The sequence below is a fragment of the Copadichromis virginalis genome, linkage group LG18 (assembly GCF_057382275.1).
Source record: "Copadichromis virginalis isolate Kocher_CV1m ecotype Utaka linkage group LG18, C_Virginalis_male_GT1.1, whole genome shotgun sequence".
Taxonomy (NCBI): domain Eukaryota; kingdom Metazoa; phylum Chordata; class Actinopteri; order Cichliformes; family Cichlidae; genus Copadichromis; species Copadichromis virginalis.
The window spans coordinates 20,881,047-20,903,311 of record NC_140635.1 but is presented as its reverse complement, the minus strand read 5'-3'; the positions used below and the strand labels follow the sequence as shown (position 1 = coordinate 20,903,311).

At 40.3% G+C, this 22,265-nt stretch overlaps 1 protein-coding gene across 1 annotated transcript in view; it reads right to left on the bottom strand.

Annotated features, from left to right (window-relative positions):
• Positions 1–138: 138 nt before the first annotated feature.
• The window catches only part of eif2b3 (eukaryotic translation initiation factor 2B, subunit 3 gamma), a 35,382-nt gene continuing 13,255 nt past the window's right edge, over positions 139–22,265 (bottom strand). Inside the window, exons 4-12 of the mRNA XM_085438837.1 lie at positions 20,163–20,322; positions 19,908–20,019; positions 12,497–12,586; positions 9,576–9,712; positions 8,921–9,111; positions 8,204–8,266; positions 7,872–8,020; positions 4,079–4,182; positions 139–330 (exon numbers count right to left, since the gene is read on the bottom strand). Of these exons, the coding sequence (XP_085294963.1) occupies positions 278–330; positions 4,079–4,182; positions 7,872–8,020; positions 8,204–8,266; positions 8,921–9,111; positions 9,576–9,712; positions 12,497–12,586; positions 19,908–20,019; positions 20,163–20,322 (1,059 nt within the window). The 3' untranslated portion in view covers positions 139–277. The remainder of the gene's footprint in view (positions 331–4,078; positions 4,183–7,871; positions 8,021–8,203; positions 8,267–8,920; positions 9,112–9,575; positions 9,713–12,496; positions 12,587–19,907; positions 20,020–20,162; positions 20,323–22,265) is intronic.

Genomic DNA, 22,265 nt, shown 5'->3' with positions numbered 1-22,265 from the left:
TAACTAATGTGGTGACATGATTGCTAAGATTGACTCGGTACTGCCACAGAAAAAGTCTGTAAAATGAAAGAAAAAGAGGATTTCTTAAAAACAGTAAAAGAAATAAAATAAAATAAAATAAAAACACGGATCCACAGGTTCAAGCTGACGTGAGTTTATTTGGACACTGTGTACAAAAAAGCCAATTGAGGTCAAAGTCTAGGCTTCTGATTGGCCTATCCGCTGGGGGAATTAGGGCCGTGTTTTGCTGCACTTGGATTGGTTAATGAGGTGAAAACTAGATCTCCATGAGCTGGTCTGTTCCAACGATGATCTCGTTAGTCCGTTCAGCTGCAGAAAAGAGATATGACAAAGAGATTATATCAGTTGCAGCTCTTGTGATCTTCACAGTTGAAAAAATAAACAGGGGAAAAAACAAATTCAAAAATGTGCAATCAACAAATGTCAGCTTCAGTGATCTCTTCCTGAATATTGCCACCATGCAATATGGACTTGCACTTTATTGCCAACTGGTGCACTAAACACATTTAAAAAAAAAAATATTTCAAATGCCGAATGACTATAGATCGTTGTTGTTGGGCTTTAACAATACCCATAATGTGCTCATCGTTTGAAAACGACTGCCTGTAATGTGAACACCTTCCCTTCCGCATCACAGACACAGCAGTGCTGACATCACTGGCTACAGGCGCCAAACAAATATTAGATTTTTTGTCGTAAGAATGCAAAGATTTCTAATAATAAAATTTGTCATTTGGCAGCTACATTTATACCTTGGACTACTCGTGCACTTCTTCGTGAGTTTTTTTAATCATTTGTTTATAAACATTATACCATGAAGATCCCGGAGCACAGTTTTAGTGCTAATGTTACTGCTGGAGGAGGTTTGAAATCTAGAGTTATTCAGTCAGCAGAGAGTTGGTGATTTCTACAATCTACGCTCCTCGGGTTGCTGTTGTTCAACTTTGCGATAATAACACTTACAGCTGATCGTGGAATATCTAGATGGGAATTAATTTTATGAATTGACTTTTTGCAGCAGTGGTGTCTTATTGAAGTACCATGTTCGAATCCAGTGAGCTTTTCAGAACAACCCACTCTTTCACAAACGCTTTCAAGGCAGACTGCATGGCTAGGTGCTTGATCTTATATACCTGTAACAACTTTACTGAAAACACCAAACCTAAAAGATTAAGAGGTGTGGCCTAACACTTTTGTCCCTTTAGTGTAACCTTCATTAACTGAAGGAGAAAAAAAATCAACTAACAAAATATTTAGTGCAATAGAAAGTCTGTTTTTTTATTTCTGCATAATATTTCTAGTAGCTAACAAACTGAATACACATCCAATAAGGAGTTAATTGGTTATTTTCCTTTCTTAAATCATTCTCTACTCAAAGCTAGTTTAACATGAGGAAAGTCAGCCCCGACTCCCCCGTGCATGGCTCTTTCCCTCCATCCCCGAGCGTCGGTACTGATCCAAAGCAAACGGTGGCAGAGAGTTATGTTCCATCCACACAGACAGGTTTTAGTGTGAAGGAATCTGTTGCTCAGAATGAGCTTATCCTCAGCTGTGAAGAGGGGAGAACAAATGGAGCATGGGACAGCAGGAGCGGGAACAAGAGGGAGTGACTGGGAAGAAAGGGAGGAAAGGTTACTCACACTGGGCCAGATAATTTGTCACTAACTAATAGAGTTTGTAGATGTATTAGGACCATATGTAACATTACATGTTACATATTCCTACTGCTGGGCCTGTGACACACATAAAAGGAGCCAACACGTGGGGGTAAAAAAACCTGTGTTTTGGAATAATTATTACTGTGACTATTTCCTTTTCCATCCTTCTTATAGCAAAGCATTCTTATCAAAAGCTGCTGTTTGCATTCGGTCATAGATAATCTTTGCCTTTTTTTGTCTATGTTTTTGAAGCCCACTTATTCTATGCCTACATCATAAAATGTGCTACACATATAATCAGAAAGAAAGAGAGCTTTCTTAAAGAAAACACTGAATTGTTTTGTAACTCACAGAATAAAAGCACACATTCAAAAGCATCTAAGACCAGTGCGTGATCTCGCATCGTTGGCATGTGTAAATAAAAGGCAGTGTATGTGTGACACCTGCAATAGCGAATGCATATCTGAGTGTCAGAACATCTACAGGAGAGGTATGTATCTTTAAAATATCAACACCTGATGGACGTAGACGTGTGTATTGTATGTGTGCGTGCGTGCATGCGTGCACGTGGCTAACTGTCAGGGTGGTCCTTAGCTGCTAACAGCTTCAGCAGCAGAGTGGGTGTGTAATGTCTTTAGCAGCCCACTGTCAGCCAGCTAATTTGGTGGTGAGAGGTAATCTTGTGCTCTCCTGCAGTAACAATGTAATGCAGGAGGGAAAGAAGGCTTATCTTTACTGCAAAGCATTACACAGAATAATCTGATCTGACCCGTTCTTCATACACAGCCAGGCTGTGTGCGAGCCACTGTTAAACTGAATCTCCAGAATTGTTGTGTTAAATCTTTTGAAGTAGGTTACGGCAGATTAATCGAACATATATTAAAAACCTGTGTGACACTCTTCTTTTTCAGTCTGTTTTTATTTCCTAGCCTGCTAATTGATTTTGAAATCCAGCACATGCATGCCAAAATATGAAGGTAAGTTTATGTGCCAAATTAGAGGAATAACAAACATTTCAGTGAACCCAGGACCTTTATGGCATGTCGCAACTTCAGTCACCGAATCAAATCTCTCTGCTGCATCTGCTACTTTTTTTTTTGTTTTTTTCTTAAACTGTAAAATCTTCTAAGGAAGGCTTTGGGTTGTCTGATGAATCTGACTTCAGTTTGCTGTATACACTGGACGTGTTAAAATAAAAGGAGACAATTTATGGTGAAAGGCTGTATCTTTGCTGTTGTTTTGGCCTTATAGCACATGCAAACACAGGTCCAAGTTTCCAGTGTTTAGTATAATAATGCCAGGAACTGTCTAACAGCAAAAAGGGGGAAAAAAAAACAAAACAGCTGAAGCAAGATCAGACTTCCTGCAGCAATCGCTCACTGGATGCTCCAAAAGGCTTCAGCTGTTTCCAACAGTTTTAGACAAGTTTAGCTCAAATTCACACTGTTGTTTCTTGGAACACCCTGTTGTTCACTCAATTAGGCTGCTCAGTCTGGTAGCTGAGCTCGCCCTCTCTTTCTCTATATGTGTATGTGTGTGTGTGAATGCGAGTGTGTGTGGATGTGGCTGGAGGCTGTTGAATTCCGGGTGGTCCTGTTCTGGCCCTGCTCTCTAACCTCTCCATCAATGTGACACACACATACATACACACACGCACAGCTAGCTTTTGGGACAAGAGGATTAAGGAAATAAAAAAAAAAAAATCTCTGACAAATCAGACTTGAGAATGAAGAAACTTTCCTAGTTGGCTCAAACACTTGGCACTTATAAACAGATACCACACACATACATTAACACCTTATCCGAGTCAGCCAGGGAGAAGTACAAATAAGCGCATCAACAAAACCTGGACGTTACAGCCTGTCAGAGCTATTTTTTGTGCTGGAAAATGTTAAGAGTGCAAGATGTCTCTGCTTTTTTTGTCCATACTAGGATTTTACTGCCCATTGCTCAGGATATTTGTTTTACTGAGGCCATCATTTATCCCATAGTGTCCATTTAGTTTGGGGATTGAAAACATGCTCCTGTTTAACTGTGTCATTTAAAAGAATTAAAAGTCCAAATGCGAAATGCGAGTACTGACAGAGGAAACAGGAGTTGACTATAGTGTGGGCACCAGAGCAGCTATTAAACTCACCTTGTGGTGAAACTGCTTTGCCAACTGGTCAAATAATAAATAAATAAAGCCATATAAGTGCTTATAAAGCCAGAAATTATAATGTTCACAAACCCTTTACAACCAGACAAACTACCTGCCGAGGTAGACTGTTTCATATAGCTAAAATCGAACGGCAAGACGTTGGCATGCTGAGAAGAGTGAACAGGATAAAATGAAATCAGGTGATAAACACCGATAGGCCATTTCTTCATATGTGTGTATTTATCTCGGTGCCTCTTACCTTCTGGTTCGATGTGTTGTCCATTTCCCACCAAACAGTATTTGAGGTCTGCTCCTCTGCCAATAACAGCATTACTGCAGATCACGCTGCCTTGGATATTACACCTGAAAATAACACACACACAAACTGCATGAATTTGATTTTATATCAATAAATCTGCATGTGTGCTGGCCACTATGTTCCCACAGTGATGGCTGGTGGCTCTATGCATGGAGAGCTAACAGGTATACATTATACCTGCCGTGCGGTACCTGGTGAATGGCATCTTACGACGATGCCATGTCGGTTTTTACTGCAGTTTTAATGGTATATCAGTACAGATGTTCATAGAATCACAGATGTTGCAACAATTTGAAAATATAAGACTTTGTAAAAAAAATTCTTTGCCTCTGGTTTTGACTTCTTCTCTCCAATATCAGTGCTGATGGGAAGGTGTTTTTAGAGTGATCACACCTATTTGTTCAGAAGAAAACTGCAGCAGCTACCTACACTGTGGCGATGAGCATAAACGGACGTGGCTGCGAGATGACGTTATCGGCAGCACACGAAGCGACCAATGCGGCACGTATACTGGGACCTTAACGCTCCTTTAAACAGAGGAAAGAAAACTGACATTACATGAAGAGATGCCACAAACTTGTGGCTCTCTTTGCATCACCACTTTACCAGAGATTTCATGAAAAATACCCTTGTTCATCCAGCTAAAAATCTCATCGGGATTTAATCGCTGTTTCAAGAGTGATTTGGCCGAGAGGGAAAACCATTACAAGAGTAACAAAAGCAGTCACATTGTCCAAGAGAACTATTTCCTCAGTCTTCTAAAATTGACATAAATATTATTCCACACTATCCTCAAAATATTAAAAAAAATGCACAAATTTCCCTTCCTAAACATACAGTTCAAGAAAATCCTCTTAAAAGACTCATAAATCTTGTATTACCTGAATAAGGGATGAATCAGTAGATCATTAGTCCTAAAACATTATTTTTCAGCTCAGTTGTTTGCTCTCTGGGCCCTTGTGTAAATACGCACAGGCAGGTACACACAGCAAAGAACATTCATGCAGCACTGGGAGCTTCACAGGAAAGGCGCAGCTTTCCAGCTGGGCGCTAAGCTTCTTTACTTGCACCGTCATGGACTGAGGGCCACACCGGAGGCTACACAGACATTCGGACTGTTTTCCCCACCTCACACCTGCTCCGAAAACTCAAAACTATCCAAACTATCCAATCAAACAAACTTAATGACACAACATTAGCATCTCTATTAAGTTAAGGAAGGCGCCCACGCTGTGTGCGCATATATGTGTGTGTGTGTGTGTGTACGCTGTAGGCCCCGTTCTGGAGTCCCACCTGAGCTGGCAGTGCCAACCGACTGTGCATGCTCACATTCAGCCAAACCATCACCATAAAATTCTTGGAGAGAGACACAGACAGTCCTGTGTGTCCTGTGTCGACTAACCATGAAGGGCGTGTATCTGCGAATGTGTGTGTGGGGTAAGAAACGCGCGTGTGTTTCAGAAGCTCGGGAAGCCCAGTGGAGAACACATGTAGGTCTTGCCCAGGCAGTGACGCACACACACTTGGCCCTGTGCACCTCACACACAGACAGGTTTGTATTGGCTCATTCTATTCAGGTGGTTAGGCTTGGAGGGAGACAGAGAAAAGAGTGTGTGCGTGTGTGTGTGTGTTTAAGTTACTACCTAGAAGGTGGTGGTGGTGGTAGTTGGTGATGGGAGATTACAAGATTCAGAGTTTTGTAACATTAGAGAGAGAGGGCGAGAGAGAGACCACCAAAGAAGCTTCGAAGCTGAAACACCACTAATTACTAACACCAGGGCTCCTCCTTGCCATGACCCCCCCCACCATCCTCCCTCTCTATTACACTCATACACAAACACACACACACACACACGCATGTCAACCCCCCACCTCCTGTGCCAACCCTCCCCTATAAAGTTGACCCCAACTATCCCCCTTCCCAAACATGCAGCGCTTTGTCAACAAGCTCTGGTCAGCACCAAACAAAGAAACCAGAAACGCGAGGGGTTTCTGCGACATGGCTGGGGTCTGCTAATCCCCTCATACTGGCTCTTTCTTTCCTTCTTTCTCCTTCCTTCTTATGTCCTCAAAGAAAGAAAAGAAAGAATTGCAATTTCTTTCTTGCGTGCTAGCCTGCTTTCCCCTCGCTTCTTTCTTCCCTTCTCCTGTCTCTCTTTCTTTCACGCCTTTGTGCGTGCACCTACATGGGCATGATGAGGGTCCCCATGCTAACTGGCTGGGGTCCCTGAAAGGCTTAAGAAGAGATTGCAAGAGACAGAAAGAGAGGGAGATGGCGTTGAGGCCTTGATGTAAAGAAAAGAGAGAGAGGAAGAAGAATTAAGATAAAAGAAACAGGAGCCTGTGAATGAGAGCATTAAAATCCAGAGCCAAGATGAGTCCCTTTAAACCAATATTCCTGCCCTAAGACACCAAACAGATCAATCTACATGCTAATTCTACAGTAGACACTGTTGCTCTCTGTGCAAAGCAGTCAGTTCTTTCCACCTTAACTCTTGACTACAGCTGAAACTGGACTGGATAGAAATCCTGCTGCATCCTTACTCAGACTGGACTCAAATCACAACTACAACATCTGACATGCTCTCCATTGAGCTTCTGTGTTTCTTTAACCAAGTTGGAGTTCCTAAATCTCAAGTTGACATGATGCAATTTGCAGCACATTGGCTGTATGGTGGGTTTTTGTTTTGCTGTTAAAAATGATACGAAGTGGAAGAATAACATCATAAAAAAAAAAAAAAAAAAAAAAAACTACACAATTTGCAACACTCTACATGTAAGCACAGACGTGCATGTGTGAAGTAACTACAATGTTTACCTCCTGGTGAGCCTGATTAGACCCCTGTGCTGAAACCATTCTTTAAATAAAAGATGGCAAACTGGAGGGACAACTGATCCTTAAAGGCTAAACCAAACACGTGATTTTATTAAATAGCGGCGGGCTATTAGGGAAAGCATCATCTGAACTCCTGTGGTATTCCAAAAATTCTAGGACCAGTGGGAAACTGGGTATAGCCAAGTAATTTAGGCGCTTAAATGAAATGTATGGATGTTGTGTGTTTCACTTCACCAGCTCTGTGTTTGTTTGGAACTGGTCTCTGGCTGGTTGCACACCAATAGCTACATTGTTAACTCAGCGATCCCACAGAACGCAGAAAACAAAAAACCTGTTACACGTCCTATCACCGGACACACACACACACACACACACACACACACACACACACACACACACACACACACACACACACACACACACACACACACACACACACACACACACACACACACACACACACACACTTACACTTCAATAAAAAGGTATGCAGCGAATGAAGAGGGAGCCACATCTATGCTTTTATAAATTCTAAAAAAGCTAAACAGGTTGATGACAAGTTTAGTGGTTTTTCAGAATAGCTGAGAGGCATAAATGTTCCTTCACTTCAAGTCAAGTAAATAATATAAACAGCTGAACAGGAGGATAAAAGTGTTTTTTCATGCTTCTGTTTAGAAACGTGTGCTTGCTAACTGCTGCTTGTCACCCACCACATGCAAGTAGCAACTTCACACTTAAAAAAACAAGCCAGATAATTAAAACTTTAATCTATAAACATGCCTTCAAGGTGAAATTCCCTTTTTTTTTAGGTTAAATTAATGCGTTCAAGAAACCATTTCAAAGTACACAACCTCAGCAAGTGTGTGCATGTCTGTGTACAACTGTGTGTGTTCTCACCCCTCCTCGATGGTAACGCCATGCATGATGATGGAGTTGGTGACTTTGACCTTCTCTTTTACAGTGGTGAAGTTTCCAATAGTAGACCTTTTTATGGAAGTCTTGTCTGCAATGTGGCACACAGCTCCGATGATACTATCTGATCCCATCTGAAAGCCCACCACAAACAGCAACGGAGATACATGCATACACAATTTTAGTCCACGTATTGTAAAGTGCCTTTAGACGACAATAAAAGGCTCTGATGAAGTGAAGACAATCTGAAAAAGTTCAAAACAAGAGGGAAATGCTAGATAACTGAAATACAAGCATGGCTTGTAGTCTATATTCACCTGACATCTCTCAGAAATGTCAGCGGATGGATGGACTGATGGTTCTTCAAACAGCTTTGGGGCCTAGCAGAGAGAAAACGGGGGGAGTGAAAGAGTGATTAAGAAAGTAGTAATGAGTTTGAAAACAGACTGTAAACAAAAGATGGATGGAGTGTCCGCGTGTTTACAACGTTTCTTTTAAAAAGCCAAACATGTTGACCACAAGGTTTGTAGTTTTTAGAATAGCTGAGAGGCATAAATGTTCCTTCACAAGTAAAGTCAACTTAAAAGTGCATTCCTAAAAATGGCCATCAGGGGGCAGTTCCCACGGTCCAACTGCAAAAAGTCTTTGATAAAAGGACCAGCTCTTACTAAATGTATGACCTGAGTAAATTTATCATCAAATTGGTGACCGAAAATACTAAATCTGAAGTTTCAAGATGACATTTTACTGACAGCGGTGTGATGTCATCCAAGAAAGGAAATTAGAGAAAGTTGACTCATTTGGATGTAGCGTTTTCAGTGGGAGATGCATTTCATCACTCATTCAAGTGACTTCTTCAGTCTGGTTTCTCACGTTTCTCCCACTGATGTTGCTACGTCCAGACAAACAGAATCAACTTTCTGGGAACAGCATGTACACATAAGCATTTAACCACGATTAGGCTATTGTAGTCATGCCATATACGTAAAATAAACCCCAAACAAACAAAACAAACAGTCGAATGTTTGACTCACCAGTCGGTTCACCTCTATATAAGCAGCTAGAGTATTAACCCGGCAGCACAGACCCTGGTCCATAATGTGAACATAGCAGCGCAGCTTTCCTCCATGGTAGGCCTCACTCATATCACCACGGTGGTCATTCCAGCAGGAGCGCTCCTGCGCCAGCTGGAGGAGAGGCTCGTCCCGAGATGAGATGAGGAGCTCTGGACACCAAAAGAGGAAGAGATGCAGGAAGAGAAGAGGGTTAGAAGCTGATGCCTTAGGCAGCGATGCCCTAACCTAGAAGTTCTTTATGATGAATGTTTATAAGCAAGATGAAGAAGAATTTTAAAAAGGTTGCAGTCTTTGGGCAAGACTGAGGTTTGGACATCTGCAGAGGAGGGATAGTGGATGTACTGAACAAAGGATATCAATTATTTTGCCTCCAGGAAGGAGGAAAAGATGAAGACCACAGAGAAAATACAAGGATAAATGAAGGAGGACATGCAGAGTGTTGTAACAGAGGAGGATGCTGATGACAGGGTGAGATGGAGGCAGATGATCTGCTGTGGCGCCGCTAAAGGGACCAGCCAAAAGACAAAGAAGAAGAATCATGCTTGGGTTGTTAAATGCTGTTCCTCCTCTGATTCTGAGCGTGAAGATATGTTATGTGAATGCAAACAATAACCGTGGTTTGCAGGCCCATCGTTTTTTTCCTGGGTCTGATCGTCTGTGTCGTCTTTCAGTTTCTGGCTGTTAACAGTTTTGGAGAACTGTTTACGCACCAAATATGGCACCAACTCTCCACGGATCGATGAGATAGACCTAGGATACAAAAGAAACACATTAATTTAGTCATTTAGCAACTGGATCAGGTAAGAAACACTAGTTCATGCTATGCAATCATAACATCTTACAATATCTCGGTAAAAATGAAAAGATATAGACTATACTGGAATAAAATGGTTGTATTTTATGAATATCACCAGAGTAGTTGTAAGCAGTAATTGTGTAACACTCAATAACAGCATGTAATAAATAATTGAATGATGTATAAAGGAGTCATTGTCCCTATAAAGACGTCGATCAAAATCAGGAAAGGAAGCACTGACTAAAGACTGATGATGTTCCAGCAAGAAATACATTAATTAAAAAAAAATAAAAAGAGCTAACAGTGAGCTTTCTTCGAAGTTTCTCTCTGTGTAAATCAGGAGGCAATATCCTCATCTTAATTTCTTTTTCCTCCTCTCTGGACTGCGCTGTGTTCAGTGTTCCTCTCTACCACACCACACACCCCTCCACTTGCCCTCTCTTACTTTCTTTTAAAGGGAGATTAGAATTTCCATCTGAATGACAGGAGAAAAACAACAGTTACTCTGTCCATTTCTCTCCTTGAGCAAGAGACAGAGAAAGAACATTGAGGAGAAAGGAAGAGAGGCAAAGAGGAGCCGTGAAAAGAGTCCAAGAAAAGAGCTGAAGAAAGAAATGAGTCATCTAACAAGAGAGATGATATATGGTGGCGGTAGAGGGTGCGTTGGTGATGCAATGATGTAAGATTTACATCTGCATCTCTATGGCAAATTGCTACTTTCAAGTGCTTTAACCAAAAATATTCACAGGATTAGTAAAGGGGATTTGTGTTTGTTGGCTTGGCTTTGGATTTATTGAGTGGAATAAAAGTAGCCTGGTGTGGATGCACTCCATTTATAGTTGTTGAACTTTAACAATGGGTAATAAATGATTTCCACAATTCGGCTTTCAGCGTGGTACCCACTTCTTCATGAAATAATGTGCAAGTTACAAAATACACGTGTGGAAGTCTCATCGCCACCCAGTTTTGGGAAGTTGCCAACAAATAATATTATATTTGCTTCCCAAAATTAAACGGATACAATCAAGCACTATTTAAAGTAAATGCTTCGCCAATAGAACACAAAGCAAAAGCAAATCAAGCGCTCCCTATATCAGAGCCTGACAATGCGACTGCATGTGACAATCACAGCTGTTCCCTGCACTGGACAACTAGAGGTTTCCTGGATGTACTCAGGATGACTAACAGTGTGTTAAAAGACAGACGCACAACAAAAATCAAATGTATGGCACAGCAGACGGTAAAGAGTTTCTGCTCAAAGTGGACTATCATCTGCTGTTTGGAGATACTTTGGATTTAGTGATATTAACCAAGAAGAAATCAGATGCAAACAGTGCTGTAGAGGTGTGTCTGCGCCTCAAAGCAATATAAGCCACTTATTCACATGCCTGAAAATGCACCACCACAAACTGCAGGATAATTAAGGCATGAAGGCCAAGAAAAACAATGCTTTGTTGCTGACGCAAATCGTCCACAAAACTCAGGCTGTGCAGTGCGTCTACATATTCCTTCACAAAGATGTGCTGAAATCACAACTGCAATCACACTTCCATTGACCAAAGATAGCAGTCCCCTCTCATGTAATTTTGTGCTTTTCATATTTTTATGTTTTTTGTTCCTTCTAAAAGATGCACTCAATTTGGGTAAATGAAGAAAAGTAGTTTTATTTTTACATAAAGATGGAACATGTTGCATCACATGGAAGTGAAAGCAGTGTTAAATTTAGAAAATTACTGACCCTAAAATGAACGAATAATCATGACAAATAATCAATATTGCTGAAAATAATATTGTTTCAAAATTGTCAAAACAATTTTCATCAATTTGCTTAATATAAAAGGAAAATGTAAGAATGCTAATGCTAATTTTAGGACTTCAAAGTGCTAGTTCCCACTACCTGTGTGAAAATAGGCATTTGTATAAGGTTTTGTCAAAGAAATTCACAGAAAGCATTTACCCAGCATTCAAGAAGTGACAACGTTTGAAGCGGCCCGCTTCCTGTTGTCTGTTTCAGGTTAACAAGAGCAAGTGCTGACAAACCCTGATTCTCAAAATAGTGAAAACAGCTTTAGCCTTTCATTTTTCAGATGCAGCACAGAGACAGACTCCTATACAGACTCCTCCGGCTATAGCGAGCTCCCCCGTCACACCGCTTCACTTCAGAGGCTAAAGGCCTAACAGCCTGTCTCAGTGGCACATAGTAAAACAAATTAACACCTCACTAGAATACCATGCTAACAGAACCTTTCAAAGCCTTACACACCATGTAACCATGTTAAACACACACAGATTAAGCAGCAAGGTAGAGTTCATGTCAGCTTGAGTGTGGGGCGTATGCATATATTTTGTGTCTATATGTGTCTAAGTCTGTTGGGTAATACCTCTCATGGAGCAGACATAAACAGAAAAATTTCAAAATTCAACAAAAAAAAATACAGTCAAAAATAAGTGAAAAAGGTCTGGGGAAATTTTTATGTCCACTGTGGACTTACTTTGCAGAAAGATCTAAACATAGACATACTTATATTCATTATTCACTTCAAAAGCATCATAAAGAATATGGTGATGGAGACATGTTTTTCTTGAGAGTTCACTAGTGTTTCTTGGTGTGGTTATTTGTATTTTGTTCTTGCAGATTTTTGGAAATATTTTGTGAGTTTGTATAGTCTCTCTTGTAAAACAGTCTGATCTCAGTAGGACTTCCTGTTAAAATAAAGATTCAACCCCCCCAAACTTACTTGTTTTCTGTGAGGAAGTCCACGACAGCCTTTTTCAGACAGTAGAGGTGAGCGTCCACTAAGCCCGTTTTGATGAGCATCCTGGGATGTCTGTGGGTAAAAGGAAAAACAGAGATGGAAATCAAAGCTCACAAAGTGTCCTCAGTTCGTGAAAACAAAGCATTAAAATCCACCGTTTGCACACAATGGAAAAGTGTGATGCACAGAAACGAATAGATTAAAATACACACTGCACACCTGCGCTGCTTTTACCATCTTAATTGGGTGCTACCTCTGGGGGAGTGTGCTTTGATTCTCTTCGTCACCTGCTGGTTTTATCTTTAATGCTTACTTCACGTTTGCTCAAGCCACTTTTAATCTGTGTTCCTTTGCACGCAGGACTATAACACTTGATGAAAAAAACGGCAAAACCAGCTATAATGCGTGATTGTCCTCTGCCGTCTACCATAGATGTCGCCCTGAGGGCAGCCGTCATGCATTCACTCATTCACACAATTTTTTTCACATAGGGAGAAGCGGAGTCAAAAGTCTGAACGTGACATTTACGAAGCGACAACCTAAAGAAAACAATGCAGTCCCAGACGTTTCAATAAACAAATCTATCAACACCCCTACGTCCTCTCCGACTACTTACCCTTTCTTCCTCTGCCCTTTCAACCACGACATAATAAAAACTGTGGGGTGCATTCCTCCTTAAAAGGGCCATACCACTTTTAGCCCATTTATTACCAATCACATAGACCTTTCATTACTGCTTACCATCTTTCACAGCATGCCGCAGTGATTTAGATTTTTAAGGTTGTACAAACAGGTTGAAGTCTGTCTCATTATCACACAATAACTCCGACCAAATTAAAAACAGACACATCCACTGTTTGCAGAGTTGTTCAGTTTTTATTTATTATTCCACACTAAAAGCAACAGGGATAATAATTTCAACTCTCCCTGGAAAGTGAGTGTGACAGCAGGAAGCCACGCCAACATTACTTTGACGTGATAAAGTTTTATTCAAAGATGTGTAAAAATTTAGAAGTCATACAAAATTAAGGAAACCAAAACAAATCAACTGCAGTTGTGCAGAAACTCTATGCAGCTTTGTGAAAAACTAAGTACACCCCATTATTTAAAAACTTGTAGAACCACCTTTAACAGCAATAACTCGAAGTGATTGTTTCCTGTTTGAATTTATCGGTTTTTCACATCATTGTGAAGGAATTTTGTCTCAATCTTCTTCACAGCGTTGATTCAGTTCATTGACGTTTGTGTGCATTCGTTTATGCACAATTCAGGCACAGGTACCACCACAGCAGTTTCCCTGGGTCATCGAAACACCTCCATTCTTTTCTTGTTTGCGCATTCTGTTGTAGATTTACTGCTGTGTTTGGGATCATTGCCCTGTTGCATTACCCAATTCTGGCCAAGCGTTAGCATTAGTTGACTCTGGAACACTGGTATTCGGAGGAGTCCATGGCTCGCTCTATGACTCCAAGGTGCCCAGTTCCTGTGGCTGCAGAAGAAGCCCAAATCATCAGCCCTCCAAAACTGTATGAACTGTTTGTTCTGACATGCTGTATTTGTTTTTCACCAAAAGTAGTACTGTGCATTACAGCCCGATATCTCCACTTTGGTCTGATCCACCCCAAGGACATTGCTGCAGAAGTCTTCAGGTTTTGTTCAGATGCAACTTTGAAAACCCAAGCTGTTCTGCCATGTTCTTTTTAGAGATAAGACGCTTTCCAAACAACCGACACTTGTTCCATCTTTTTCTCCATTTAACTTGCTAACTGAGACTTGCAGAGTCTGAACTATAGCTCTTAGGATTTTGCAGATTATTTGAGCATCACAATTTTGAGCCACAATCTCCCCACTCCTGGGAAGATTGTGGCATTCTGTTAACACACACCTGAATATTTCACACCAGCTACTTGCCAAAACTACTTCTTTTATAGAGGCGCACACTTGCTGCTGATGAGTTAATCAAGTGCATTTGATTACCAGCACCTGGTTGCTTCTTTCTCTCTGAATTCCTTTGGAGGCAATAAGGGTGTACTTGGTTTTTCATGGGACTGCGTAGAGTCCTGTGAACACTGTATTTTTCACATGACTGATTGTAAGTCTGTGAATTTCCACTTAAATGTATTTCACCTTCTCTTTATGTCAATTCTCCTATTTTTGGAATTAGCATGTAACACTGATTAAACAACCTCTATGTACTAGGGGTGCAACAATACTTGTATCGATATTGAACCGTTCGATACAGTGCTTTCGGTTCGGTACGCATATGTATTGAACAATACAAAATTTTTAATTTATTTTATCAACTTTCCTTCTGACGATGCTGTCTGTGTTGAGTGCTCAGTGGATCTGCGCTCAACAGTGCAGCCTAGGCGGAGTAGTCGAACGCAGATTCACTGAGCGCAGGGCAAGCTAGCGAGACAGAAGTTAAGCTCTCCTTGCAACATGGCAAATTAAACCTCCCCCACCCTAATTCAGATCTGGCGTTTGGAACTATTTTGGTTTTCATGTGACGTATGACCCTGAAGGTTTACGTGTCATGGACTAAAGTAAAACAGTATGTTGGATGTGCCACGCAATGCTCAATTACATTGGTGGGAACTAGTGCGTTAGCGCAGTTAGCTTGTTAACGTGTTCGCCGTCCAGCCCCACGCACGGGGCGATCCGCGGTAGCTCGTTAACGGAGATTTGCCGTGTTGTGGCGTTAACGTCATTTCAATGAGATTTACGCTGACAACACTAGTGGGAACACAACGAATATGACTGCACATTTACTCCAACATCATCCTAGTGCAAAGACAAGTGGAAGCAGACAAAAACAACAAGCAGGCATGCTACAAGCTTTACCCGAGTCATTTAGACAGCTGTTAGCACATGATTCTCCTTATGGGGACCTGATATGTTTAATATGCCGCTGAGAATATAGCCCAGAAGAAGCGTATAGTATAGCTTTTATTTTGGAAAGAGACATTTCTCTGTAATAAACTCTCTTTTCCAAAGAGAGTTTATTACAGATAGATTTACTTTTTTATTACTTTGTTGTTTCAGCAACATTAAATTTAAAAACTGTACGTTTGAGTTAAAATATATATTTACAATTTTAATAAATGACAAATTAAAAAGGCATGAACATTTTTTGTATCGAAAAAAATATCGAACCGTGACACCAAAGTATCGAACCGAACCGTGAATTTTGTGTATCGTTGCACCCCTACTATGTATATATATATGACCAAGATTTAGTGAATGTTTAAAAAAAAAAAAAGAGAGAAAAAGAAAAAAGTGTTATTTTGATCATTTTAACTGATTTGAACTGAAACTGGGTTTTTTTCTCCTCATACACACAACTAATAATTTAAACTGCAATTTTTTTAAAACAGCAATAAAAGAAATGAGGAGAAAAATATCTGTGGTGACCCCACAGGAGCCATCAAAAAGATCTTCTCGACAAGCTTTCCCCTCCCACCTCAAACACCAGGCTTACAGTATAACTGGAGTGACTCGGGAGGATTACTTAGTCTCACACACACACACACACACACACACACCAGATGGTAAAAGCTCTAAATCAAACTCGGTGCGTGTCTGTCTGTGTTGAGGTATTTTATTAAAAAGCATAAAAACACATGTTCACTCTCACACACAGTCATGCTCTACGGGTGTCCCAGGTGTAAGTCTCTGTGTGGCTATCGCATACATAAAGTAAAACTCATCAGAACACCCAGCATGTGACATCACTGTTTAGCACCTGCAGACGGGCAAGAGACAGAGCCTTGGATAATTGGGTTATGAATGACGATGTGTGTGTGTGTGTTTGTAGGTTAAGAACAGGTGCCCTGAATCATAATAAAAATATGTTAGTAGCCATAAAAAGCAGCACAGTAGGTACAAGTATCACCATATCAAGACTGTTGCAGTATAAAACCAAAACATATTAACTTTTTTTAAGGGGGCCTCGTTAAAATAATTTTGAGGTCCATATGTTTTTATTCTGGGAATCTATTATAGCAGCTTTGCATGATCACCAATTCAAAACAAGTCCTTATTTTCCCTCATACTGAGCCTCGGTTTAACTACTTAGCTCGTCTTCCTCAAAGTCAACTTTCTTTGATTGCCTGTAACTGACAAACTGAACATTTGAACAACACCTTTGGGGGGTCTGCATATGCCATGTTAAGAAAATCCCTTCCCCTTGACATACCGCAGACCCAAGAGCAGAAAAAACTGTTGGAAACAGAGTTTTTAAGAGGAGTCTGAAGCATGAGCACACTAACTACTTCTACACATGCTGACTTTGAAATGTTCGTGTTTAATGAGTACGCACCATTGTAACAGTACATATATTACCCGAACATTAGTAATCAAGTTGCCTTTCCTAACAACAGCATCATGTGATTTCTGGTTGCTGCGAGTGCTGTAGAGCTCATTGTCGAAGGGAGCAGGAATTTAGTGCCTCTGCAGGCAGGGATGACTCAACTGTTGGATTAATGACTGACTACTAAAGTACCACTAAAGTCCTCAGTGGGAGAGAGGAGTCACATCTCTCGCTCTCAAACACACACAGCATAATGTCTTATTTAGTTACAACTAAAACCCCACAGCGGATGGTGAGTCAGATGCAGCAGAATGACCGTTAATACCCTCATTAGTCAGGTTTTCACAAGAGCCAACAGTGCTGAAGGGCTTTTTAAAAAAACAATTTAACCACTCCTCCAAAGCAAAATTTGCAATTCTCGTAATATTAAACTAGCCCCATAGATGCTTTCTCAATTGAATTCACATATCTGATCTTGTGTTGCAAGCCTACAGTGCGCATGGCTCTGCAAGTGCAGTCAGACTAATGTTGATAGCTGTCAAATCCTGTGCAAACACACTCATTATGTGGGACCATTGATACATATGTTTAGTAAATTTAGTACAAGGATCTTTGGAAGGGAAGTTATTTAATTTTTTTTAAAAGGTACTTTGTGTAATATTTGTGTTTATTGGCTTTTAGCCCCACGTGTGCCATCATTAGTAACAGATGTAAGTAACTCCGAGTCTGTTTTGCTGAAGATCACTGCAGTTGATCTGACCTAAGCTTCCTTGCCTTTCCTTTATACACTTACTGGCCACTTGTTAGGCACTACATGCTAGTAACTAGGACACTCTTTTGATTTCAGAATTGCATTAGTTATTTGTGGCACAGATTCAACAAGGTCCTGGAAAAATGCCCCAGTGATTTCCATATCGTCATGATAGGATCACACAGCTGTGGTAGATTTATCAGCTGCCCATCCATCATGTGACTCTCTTGTTCACTACATCTCTTGACTTGAGTACAGTGAGCTTGCTATCATGTTCAAGAAACCAAAGTTTATTTGTGCTTTATGGCATGGATGTTATCGCTGTCAGAAGCAGCAATTAGAAAATGCATACACTCTGGTCACAAGGGAATGGACATACTAAGCAGGTAAGCAGTGGCATATTAGCACTGCTCAGTTTTAGCATCAACAAGCCATTCTCTGCGAAATCTACAGATGCTTGTGTGAGAAATCCCAGAAGGTCAGCAGTTTGTGAAATACTCAGATCAGCCAGTCTGGCACCAAAAACCATGTCCCATTCAAAAACTTCTACATTAACTTTCTTACCCGTTCTGATGCTCAGTATGGACTTCGAAAAGACGTCTTGACCATGTCTGCATCCCCAAATGCATTGTTTTGCTGCCATGCGATAGGCTAATCACATATCTGCATTAAAGATCAGCTGAACAGGCGCACCTAAAGTGTATGTCATAATTTTAAAACCTCCCAAAAACCCAAAACTAGCTGCTAAACTTGGGGCTTTGCTTGTTTTGCTTGAAACGTTCTAGTTTTCCAAAATATCCTGTTAAATCAGCAGATTAATACACAGTCAACCATTTCTCCAGACCTACATCCACAACATTCTGACAGGTGGAGCCTAATGTATGAGAGGAAGCTCTGCTGGATTCCTTTCACACCGTTTAAGCGATTTCCAGGTCAAACAATCTCACATGTGCAGAATGTTTTGAGCTAACACACCTCAACCATGTGGAAACTATAGAGAAGGAAAGGGAAGAGAAATTACAGAGAGGCTGAGGCAGAACAAGCATGGAGACTGTAAGAACAGATGGTTGGTTGTGTGGAGGGATGCACACAACAAGAACTGGTTCAATGAAGTGAATGAAGTGGAAAATTAAACGGACGCCAGTCAATGAAGAAATTCAGGGGGTTGCACTCACCGATTCATTTTTCTTTCACTAACGTTCCACAGAAACTGAAAAGAACCAACTGCAAAAGATACTACAGGTGTGAAATGTTAATGTGTACAAATGTAACACGAATACGAACATTTAATATCCAAAAGACGCTTCATAACCTGTATGTACAGTACGTGTAAGCTGTGACTACTCTGTGGGTGATACTGCTTTTGAAAACAGTCAGGTAGCTACAGGTGGGAAACAGGAATCCATACTCTGGCATTTACTCTGCTTACTACCTCAGGCAAAAAATAATTTTGTGTGGGTGTGTGACATGCGAGCGTATAAATGATCAGAGGTGCTTTCAGTGTTGGAAGTCTTTCAGTATAAGCTGTAAATGTTTAGCTGTGGGCTCAATAGGTTTCCATAACACTGTGACAATGTGTGACTGTTTTCTCTCCATCAATGTCCGCCTCGAGGTTGTGTTATGCGTTCATATAAGCATTTCTGAGTTTATGAAATAAGACAGAATGTGTGTGTGTGTATATATGTTAGTGTGTGCCTCAAGAGTTTCTCTGTGCAGAGAAGCATGCGAGCAGCTGCTCTGGCCCCCCTCTTATTGGCCAGAATTTACTGTGTCTTTGGCTCCATGAAGTATTTACGAGCTCCCAAAACACCCGCTTTCACACATACATGCATTTTAGGAGTTCGAAACAAAAACCTACCTAGAACACTCTTCCTGTAACAAAAATCCCACACAGCCACCACAGAACCTTCGCCCTAAAACACACCGACTCTGATTAGAAACTTAAACATCTGCTTTGCCAGAGCTAAGAACCTACAGATGTACAGAACACGTCACCATCAGGCAAACCTCCAAAGTCTGATCCACGCATGGAGGAATAAGAACCTGCACGAGAACACGTGCCGCACATGCTCAGCAACTTATAAAGTGAACACTGATTTGCTTTGGTTAACAAACCGTGCTGTGGACAACTGTCATTCCACTAATACAGAAGAATCAGGAGCCTTTAAGAAGACAGAGACCCCTTTGAAGTGAACAAAAACAAAGACTCAACAGTGAAATGATTGAATGAAAGTGGATAACCAATCAGAAATGAGTAGATTTTCACATATATGTATAATTTCTAATGGCTCATTTGGACATATAAATAAGCAATGTGTGGTTAGACTTACTTCCTCATAATGGATTTCCTGATTGATAGTCCGTCCTCAAGATCGGCCTCATTGGCCATGAAGAGCAGTCTCTTTCCTGACTTATCAACACCAACAAAGTCTCTCTGCTCAGCTGGGGAAAAATACACAACATATACTATTAATACAAAAAAAAAAATTGCCCAGTTAAACCACTGCAGGGAAAAAAAAAATTATAGATTACATAAACAGCAGATGCAAAATGGTCTCATTTTCTAAGATTTATTTTCATTTTACCTGTCTTTTTCTTGCCCTTCTGGCCTGGGACGGTCTCTGTGAATTCGTGGGCTTTGCTCATTAGCATGGCCATTGTCGCGTTGTGCGCCCGGAACAGATCGACCACCTCGTGAAGCGCTACGTCTGTTATCAAGTCACAACTCAACACCAGGATGTCGGTCTTAAGAGAAAGATTTGAAAGAAAATCACAGTGATCTATTCATGCTGATGTATTTACTTGACAGTGCAACGGTAAGACACAACAGAATGTCTAACATAATGAACCTGACGTGGTTTGGTGGGACTAGGATTACTTTACTAAGCATAAAGAGGCTTTTGACAGGAGCTTGCAGGCACACACACAAAACTCTGAAACAGACACAGAAATGGCTGAAATACAGTTGGCAGGGTGAAGCATTTAGACTATTGTATACATAAACTTTATTTCCGCAGGTGCTTGTTGGCCCTTTGTTAAAGTGACTTAAACTCTGATTACAGAGAGTAGTGAGTAATGATTTCTGCTGTTATTCACCATCTCTGTTTGAGAATATACAATTTCTCTTCTGATTTTGTTGTTTGACATTATGTTTTAATACGAAAGCAATATAAGTTGCCTTGTTATGCAATAGGTTATAGCTTATAAAGGTAAAAAAAAATTATACTTGAGTAGCTCAGTTAAACGGTAAATTAAAAAAAAAAAAAAATTAAACCAAAAAGCACAGATCTAAATAAAACAGGAAGGAGCCTGAATCAAAAGGGAATAAAGGTATTGTGGTATAAGGTAGTGAAGAGTTTCTGCATCTGTCTTCATGGAAACAAAGCTGAACCAGATGTCAGACAAAAAGTTCAGCTGCTGATCTAGTAAAAAGCGCAGAGGTGGTGCGAAGAAATTACTCAGCAACTTTTGACAACAAAAGTTATCTCCAGACACTTTATGCTGTAAGCCAAGAACCCTACAACAGTGAGTTACACAAATCCCAGAGTACCTGTTTTTTCTTTGCTCCCTTCCCTTCTCCATTCATTCAGGTCTGAGAGACAGAATCCATAAACAGTGAGTGTAACTATATTTTTCTGCTGTTTCTCTTTGCTTGGATCTAAGCAGACAATTCAATTCATAAACACGTGGTCTTCGTCAAATTACTTTGGTATTAATTTGTGATACTTCTAAGATTTCTGAAGTCCTTAAAACCTTGCTCTATTTTTCACCTAAAAGCCCACAGCAGATCGAAACGACAAAAAAGTCTCAACAGGTGATTAAACTACAGATGTTAAAAACAGGAACTGTAACAAAAACAAAACGGCCCAGTCTGTATTGTGATTATATACACTGAACAATATTTCTGGCATAACAAATTAATGCTTTCTATCAGGTCTTTAACATTGCTGGTAATACGTTACACTATGTCACAGTCTATACATTTTAATAAAATGTTATGCAACAAGCCTACTGCTCTTCCAGTAAGCCATTTATGCTAGTTTTACTCTCTCTAATTACTGCAAATGAGTAGTTTTACATCTTTCAAAAGCTTTGAATTTGTATAAAAGAGAAATTACATGTGATTGGGACATTTGTTTAAATCTTTTGCAATCTCACAATTTTCTATTTTTTGTTTGAAGTGCTTGAAAACGCCTGACAAATTAGACATCTGTCCTGTTTAGTTTTCAGTGTGTGTACGCAGTTATCTCTCTGAAAAACCTGCCTTAAATAAAGGAAGATTAACTCCACCCTGTGTTTACATCCACATGTTAAGTCTTGCCCATATTTGAGTCTTTTTTTTTTTTTTTTAAATCATGCTGCACTCACTGCATTCAGTGACACAATATCACATAACTCCCTTATCCTTCTCCATTTTACCCTGGCTGGCTGGTTTTAAGTACATTTCTGTGAACTGATCCACATAAAACACTGCTCTAACGTTACACACAGGCAGAGAAAACCAGCCAGCGTTCAACAAAATGCACTTGAGCTTAAAACAGAGCCCACATTTTTTTTTGAGAAAGGTCTTATTTTAGAAGATGACTATCTTAAACTAGTATCAGTATCCCTACTATCTAACCACATGTAAATCAATACATGTTTGGAAACACAAATAAATATGCAGCTGTGAATTCCAGTTGACGTAT